This window comes from Condylura cristata, unplaced genomic scaffold (genome assembly GCF_000260355.1).
Source record: "Condylura cristata isolate star-nosed mole 26May11 unplaced genomic scaffold, ConCri1.0 scaffold00023, whole genome shotgun sequence".
Lineage (NCBI taxonomy): Eukaryota > Metazoa > Chordata > Mammalia > Eulipotyphla > Talpidae > Condylura > Condylura cristata.
This window is the reverse complement of record NW_004567124.1, coordinates 26,562,359-26,570,478: the sequence shown is the minus strand read 5'-3', so window position 1 is coordinate 26,570,478 and position 8,120 is coordinate 26,562,359. Positions and strand designations below refer to the sequence as shown.

The 8,120-nt window shown below is 40.6% G+C and overlaps 1 protein-coding gene across 1 annotated transcript in view; it reads left to right on the top strand.

Moving 5' to 3' along the window:
- Positions 1-482: 482 nt before the first annotated feature.
- BUB1B (BUB1 mitotic checkpoint serine/threonine kinase B) overlaps positions 483-8,120 on the top strand; it is a 47,710-nt gene continuing 40,072 nt past the window's right edge. The window contains exons 1-4 of the mRNA XM_004687924.2: positions 483-614; positions 2,793-2,939; positions 6,684-6,743; positions 7,155-7,299. Coding sequence (XP_004687981.1) covers positions 583-614; positions 2,793-2,939; positions 6,684-6,743; positions 7,155-7,299 — 384 coding nt within the window. The 5' untranslated portion in view covers positions 483-582. The remainder of the gene's footprint in view (positions 615-2,792; positions 2,940-6,683; positions 6,744-7,154; positions 7,300-8,120) is intronic.

The window sequence follows — 8,120 nt, the reverse complement described above, 5'->3', positions numbered from 1 at the left end:
ACTCGGAACTCTTGAACGACTTGGGGCAGACAGCAGCAGGGGTTGATCATAGTCTGGCTAGTCACCCCGAAAAGTCAGATAATCAGATCAAATGTAAGCTCTCGAAGACCTCTTTACTCCCGCCAACAATAAAACAACAACAACAACAAAATCAAAGAAACTCTGGTGTTTAAAGTGTCCCTCGCTCGGCTCAGAGACTGGCTTTAGAGCCATGATGCACAGAAGACCTGCAGAGAATTTATAACGCTTAAACCTGCTGCCGGAGTTCAGATTTCTGTGCCACAACCAGGTAGCTCAAACTCTGGATTAACTACAAGCCCCAGAATTCCCCGGGCAAGCGGCGCAAGGTGGGAGGCGGAGCCACGTCGTCCGCGCGGGACCGTTAAATTTGAAACTTGGCGGCTGGGAGAAAGCGCCGGAGGTGTATAGTTTGTGAGGGAACTGGGTGCATTCTTTCGTCTGGGAGCACCGTCTGCGGTCGCTTCGACATTTCTAAGGGCAGGTTGTAGAAGGAAGTCCAAACGGTGTGCGACCCCGAGGAAAGGGCCGCGGCAGCGCGAGGGCCTGAGCCGGGAATGCAGGATGGCGGCGAGTAAGGACGGGGGTGCTCTGAGGTATGTACAAACGACCGTCGGCAGCTGGGCCTGCGAGCCCGGAGTGTGCCTTCCGGAGCAGTCAAGGAGAGGACCCGCAGGGTCAGGAGATTTGCTGGCCGGAGCCGCCTTGCTGTTGGCGCGGACGCTGGGGCTGGTAGTGAAGGCGCTGGGCGAGCCCTGAGCTCTGGGTGGGGAGGACGCGTGAGGATCCGGCTGCCTCCAGCTGCAAAGCCGAAGAGGCTGTCGGACCTCATTGGTCCGAAGAGCTTCTGGAATTTGTCGTGTGGTCAGTGTTCGTATCTCAGCTTAGCCATCCGCTCGCTGTTTTACCTTGGACACGGTTTCATATGGACAAATTATTTGTCCACTAACTGCCTGCAGATAAGTGCTCAACTGAGGGTAGGTGCTATTATTCTGCCTGTAGAATCCTTAGAATCTAAAAAGCCCTTCTCTGCATGCTTGCGGCGTTTCTTTATACAGGTTATTTATCAGTGCTGTTAGGTTGGAATTCTGTTTGTGATTTCATTATGGGGTCCACGATACCTGGATAAATGACCTATCAGGAGCTCCTTAATTCGTGCAACGAGTATTTATTGACTACCTACCACGTGCTAGGCACAGCGGACCAGACAAAAATCCCAAACCCCGCCCCAACTTAAGTTCTGGGCTGGGATGAGAATGAGGACAACAGATAATATGCAAGATAAATAAAAAGTTAGATGGTGGTTCATTAAAAAAAAAAAAGAGAGAGAAAGAAATGGGGAGAAAGGGCTTGGAATTTTCGATCATGCATGTACCTAGGGGGGAGGCACAAGCCCTGGAGGGTGAAGACAGAGTGGGGTGGGTAAGCTGCACCTGGCAAATAGCTGGAGCAGAAAGAGCCAGAAGAGTGGAGGAATTGAATTGAAAATGGTAAGGGTGTGGCTTTGTACAGGCTTTGAGTTTTACTCTGTAGTCTAAAGTCATCGGAGCAGAGGAAAGACATTATATGGGGTTTAAACGGGGTCTTTTGGCAGCTGTGTTGAAGAGACTAAAGGGAGACTAATTAATTCAGAGATTATTGAAATAATTCAGGCAACCAAAACTGACTTGAGCCATGTTGAAATTGGTGGAAATGGTGAGGTTGATTCTGGATATACTTTGAAGGTAGAACCAGCAGGATTTACTGACTGACTTAGGAGGAGGAGGTTGTGAGAGGGGTGTCAAGATTAGCGCCAAAATTTTTACTTGAGCAACTAAATTGCCATTGATTTGAGATGAGGGAAGACTGGAAGGAGGTAACAGAACAGAAGGGATGGTTCATTTGGAATAGTTAACTGAGATAGCTTATTGCTCTTTTAAGAGCAACAGAATAGATCTAGATGAACTCAACAGACGTTTATTCTGTGTGTTCTAGTGTCAGATCCTATATTAGATCATGCAGATAACAAAAATAAACGACCTGACCTATAAATATACAGGATTCATATAGCTAAAAAGATGTGAATAAATTACAGCCTAAATTATTGATCACTTATAGTTTACTTGTTGAAGAACATTTTCAGCTAATATCTAGACTGAGATGTCACACACAACTTCCTGTTTTAAAAGTTATTGCTCATCTGTCTCTTTAAACCCAGAGATAATGTCTCTTAACCAGAAGTAAGCTTCTGTTTGGTGATTACAGAAATTTAGCACTCAGAATTCATCTCCCACATGGTGATTGCTTACAAAAATACTTGATTTATGCACACCCCATAAAATGGGGTGGGGAGCCAACTGTTACAAATAAACTATTTTTGTCTACTTCTGCTCTGGCATACACACACACACACATATGGCAGGTATACACATATATATACATGCATATATATGTATATGTAGGGGGTATAGTCTGACCAACCCTGCTAATTTTAAATTCACCTAGATCATTCATTCAGTTTTAGGCTTAAAGCTCTTTGCCATATTTGTAACACTTTTCCCCCCTTCCACAAGCCTTAAATTTTATTTATAGTACTATCAACCCTTTCATATTCTCTCATCCATTAGTTAATACTACAGCCATACACTTAGAAATCAGGTCACAGTCAGGTTTAGAAATTTAGGAATATAATAATAATGATAGCAATGTCCCAGCCTACCATATTCAACCCAAGGACCATTTACAATAATCTATTGATAAAATAACTCAATACTGATAGTGTCCTCTCTTCATAGTGAAGCCATGTCCCTGGATGGAGATGAATGGGAGCTAAGTAAAGAAAATGTACAACCCTTAAGGCAGGGGCGAATCATGTCCACACTTCAAGGAGCACTGGCACAGCAAGAATCTGCCTGTAACACTACTCTTCAGCAGCAGAAACGGTGTGTAGAAGAACTGTGGGGCTCAATCTGTCATCTTTCACCTCTAACTATGGTAGATGATGTGTTGTGGGTCCATACCAGATGATATAAGGAGTACTCCTCAAAGCTTGGTAATATGAGAATCTTTTCCTATCTGCTGTATAAATATCAGTTCAGATCAGCTTGAGCCATGGCATTTCGTTTCACTATGGAGCAGCCTGTCTGTAATCAATTAAAACCCATTTTATATGGGAGACAATGTTAAAGCATGTGTCATAATATTTCCCAAGTATTGTGATAATTCTGGATCCCTAAATAGAATTAACTCTATCATAGAAACCAATTAGAGAAGTTGCTACCTTGGATTCTGAATACTAATGTAGAATGAATCTGCTATATTTTATCTGTTGAACACTTGGGTGTCCCTTATGCCCAATAAATTAAATACCTCTTGTTACAGCTTTGAAAATACCCAATTATTAGCTTTCTAGGGACCTATTATTGAATATGTACTAGAAGGAGATAGTGGTTCAATTTATAATTTCTGCAATTAACAAATTACTGGATTAGCTATGTTTTTACTGTAATTATTACAGTTTTTAACCATGTTAAACACTCATTGGGTTAAGGCCATCCTTTTACATAAGTTTGAAGTTTTTTAAACATTATTTATCTTGATAACCAAATAACTGTTTTACATAAAGTACAGCACAGGTGAAACAAACCCTTAAAAACCTAATAGCTCTGTGTTCTCTCCAAACAAGTGAACTGTTCAAACAAGGGAATTTCTTTTTGAAAAGATCAATGACAAAATTAGTTATGGAAATACTAAAAATGCGCAAGCTGGCCCTCCTTGGTGGTGCAGTGGGTTAAAGCTAAAGCGTAGCACTGAGAAGCTAAAGCCACTTCAGCATGAGTTCGATCCCCGCCACCCCAGAGGTGATCCACATGGCGCTGCAGACCTCTCCTGACCCGCCTGCTGCTCCCTTCGTCGATCTGCCCGTTCTGATCCCCGCTCTGTCTCTGGTGAAGGCTCTTACCCCCCCTACACCTCTGGCTAGTCCCCCAGCTCTGTATGCATAAATAAATAAAACTTTAAGAAAAAAATGTGAGAGCTTCCATACCTATCATGCTAGAATAGGGATGTGGGTATAATACCCTTAGAATTTGAGCATGATAAGAAAATGTTAGGAAGTCTGAGAATACCCCTGTCTTAATCAAGGACATGCCAGCTAGGGCTGCTGGGTGAAGAGAGAATCTGAATATCTTTCCAGCTTCTATGGTTATGTGTACCTGCCTAATTTCACCATAATGAATTCACTTGCAACCAAATGTATAGGTTACCATTTCGAAAATTCCAAACCATGTCATAATGAGGTATTTATAGTCTTTGTGGCTGCCATGATAATTCAATGATTTTCAGTGCTGCTACAATTTAACTTTCTATAATGGCTTTCATGATAAACAGATTGTTAATTTTCCTTAATTTTTTAAAAGTACAGAATAAAATACTTAGTCTCAAATTTTTATCACAGTCTGAGATTTATGAGTGAAGTAAACACACACACACAACCCAAAATGATCTCTTATGAAGCTGTAAATTCATTGTGAAATCAGCTTTAAAACTACAGATTATTTCAGGCAAATAAATTTATGTATATTTCACAATTTAGAATTGTTATAAATTATATAAACATTTAATTTATAATTATTTTCACATGTATATTTTCCACATGACTTGAAGAAATACATTTCATAAAATTTGCATATTGAATTACAATAAAATAATTTCTAATCAAGATTTAGCTGCTATCCTAAAAAAAGTCCTTTGTTGAGATAACATTTTAAGACAAGCCAGTATGCCACATTTGTAAAACAACTCAGAAGTCTGTTCTAAAAATCTTGTCCAACACGTTATCTCTAGGAGTAATAGACTGTTTTCTTAAAAAAAAAAAAATTTTTTTTCTTTTTTTTTTTTAATTATTTATTCATACGGAACTGGGGTACAGGCCAGATATGTGGAGGGTGAGAGAATTCACCAGAGACAGAGCAGGGAGCAGAACAGGCAGATCAGCGAAGTACATTGCTGAGGGGAGCAGCGGGCGGGTCAGGAGAGGTCTGCCACACCATGTGGTCACCTCCCTGGCAGGCAGGGATCGAACTCATGCGGAAGTGGCTTTAGCGTCTTAGTGCTGTGCTTTAACCCGCTGTGCCACCAGGGAGGGCCTCTTAAAAATTTTTTTTAAAGATTTATTTATTTAAGCATACAAGAAATGAAGTGTAGGCCAGAGGTTCAGGGAGTGAGAGGATTCACCAGAGACAAGAGTTGGCAGCCAAACAGGCAAATCGACTCAAATACACTGCTGAGGGGAGCAGCAGGCGAGACAGGAGGTCTGCTGCACCATGTGGGTCACCTCCCTGGCTGGAGATCAAACTGGTGCTGCAGTGGCCACAGATAACTTCATTGTGTTGAGTCTTTACCTGTTGCACCACCAGGGAATACCTTCTTCATCACTTTTTACTGCCCTTGCTCATGTGAAAACTATGTTTCCGTTAAGGTTCACTTAAAAAGAATTGTAGCATTCCGGCCCTCCCTGGTGGCGCAGCGGGTTAAAGCACTGCACTGAGAATCTAAAGCCGCTTCCACATGAGTTCGATTCCCGCCTGCCCCGGAGGTGACCACATGGCGAGGCAGACCTCTCCTGACCCGCCCGCTGCTCCCCTCAGCAGTGTACTTCCTCGATCTGCCTGTTCTGCTCCCTGCTCTGTCTCTGGTGAATCCTCTCACCCTCCGCATCTCTGGCCTGTACCCCAGTTCTGTACGAATAAATAAATCTTTAAAAAAAAAAAAAAGAATTGTAGCATTCAAAAGTCTAGTGCCTGGGGTTCTACTTGGATATTGTTTTTGAGGCTGTAATTGTTCTGGAGGCTGTAATTCTAAAATGAAGACACCAGCAGGTTTAGTATCTATCGGTTGAGGACCCACTTCCTGGCTCTTAAAGGGTCATGTTCTCTCCATGTCTTCATATGGCAGGCAACATTCTTACTTACGTGTGTGTCTGCTTAGTTTGTCAATACTGTCATTGTGAATAAAATAATTGCCATTGTTTATTGAGTACTTAATAATAAACATATTAATACTTACCAACCTAGTAAGATAGGTACTATTATTATTCCCATTTTTCAGATGAAGAAATTGCAAATAAGTTAATAGCTTATTCATTATTACTCAGCCTATAATGAATGGAGCTATAGTTGAGCCTTAGGGATTCTTGTTCCACAGTTTAAATCTGCTCTGTAGTTCTGTTGTTACTTTAATCCTTTCTTTTCTGTTTTAATCCTGTGTGTGTGTGTGTGTGTGTGTGTGTGTAGAAGAACTGGGATGTAGCACAGAGGTAGAGGGTCAGTGAAGAGGGTTTGTGTGAGAGGATACACCAGAGATATAATGGAGAGCAGAACAGGTGGATTCATTGAAATAGACTGCTAAGGGAAGCAGCATGTCATCAGGCCTTAGCAGTTAATAGTTCTGAGACTTAATCCCTAGGCCACCAGGGAGTCCCTGATTTCTATGTTTTATCTCTCATGTTATCAAGTAGAATTCTAATTATTTTTATTCTTTTTCTATTTAATCCTCAAACTCCAGCGTAGTTATCTACAGTGATTATTATTATTATACACTTAATAATTGAATAAAAATGGGAGGTGATACTTGTTCATTTGCATGTTCCATATTGCTTATACTAACATTTTCTGTTTAAATTTCAGGGCCTTTGAATCTGAAATTCGATTTTACACTGGAAATGACCCCCTGGATGTCTGGGATAGGTGGGTCTTTTTTATTAAAGGCAATAATTTAATAGTTGAGTCTTAAGTTCTCCTCAAAATGGGGAATATGGAGCTGTGTGTCAGAACAGAAAGTGGACGTGTCTTGAGGACATAAAGCCAGAATAATCATAGTCTCTTTCTGACGTATTCAGCACTAAAGAAATTTCAAGTTTGTCTCATGCAACTGTGAGTTATACCCTCATCTCCATTATTTCTCAGAGGTATGTTAGAAACATCTGGAAAAGCTTGAGGAATTCAGGCTTAGAGCTTGTCATTGAGAAAAGAACTAAGTATACTGTTAATATACATATATATATATTTCTACTTAAAGAAATTTGAGAATGGATAATGGAACAACAGCAAAAGTACTTGTTAAACTAAAAATATTCTTTTTCTTTGCTTCCTATTAAGGTATATTAACTGGACAGAACAAAACTATCCTCAGGGTGGAAAGGAAAGTAATATGTCAACATTATTAGAAAGAGCTGTAGAAGCACTACAAGCAGAGAAACGGTATTATAGTGATCCTCGATTTCTCAGTCTCTGGCTTAAATTGGTAAGTTTTTCTCAAATGCCATCTGAGTTTAAAATATTAAACCAAGAGGGTTTTCTCTAGAGATATCTAGTATATAATAAATGCCAGAATCTGAGACAAATTTAGTAGATTCTAAATATTTAATTTTTGCTAACTTGGTTCTCCTTTAACAATGACCTTTAGTGAAGGATTTTTACCCTTTTAGGAGTGATCACAAAACCTGTATACCAACCACAAACATAGGTTGTTTATTTCTTTTAGACATAATTGGATTATGCAGTTATACTGGGGGAAAATATGTAGGAACTAACAATGATGGTAATACAATTATTTGAGGAAAAGCTTGTGTAGGCAATTCTGGTATTCTCTTTCTAAGAGTTATTGTCATTAAAAAGTGACATTAAAAGGGGTGAGGGAGTGCACGGGACTATGGTGATGGCACACGGGTGACTCATTGATGGGAAACCCATGGGGATTACAATTGAGATAAAAAAAAAAGTGACGTTATATCTTTATCTATCTGTCTTTGAACTTCTTCCACTTGTTACTTTGCTAAAACCCAAAATGTCTCCTGATTATACTATTTCACTTGAAATGTAAAGGTCTTTTCTTTCTAGAACCCTCTTGAGAATGTTTCTTATGAAAAGATCTTCATAAAAACAAAAGACCAGGGTCCTTCCGGGTGGCTCAGCGGGTTAAAGCACAGCACTAAGAAGCTAAAGCCACTTCCCCATGAGTTCGATCCCTGCCTGCCCCGGAGGTGACCACATAGCGTGGCAGACCTCTCCTGACCCGCCTGCTGCTCCCCTCAGCAGTGTACTTTATTGATCTGCCTGTTCTGC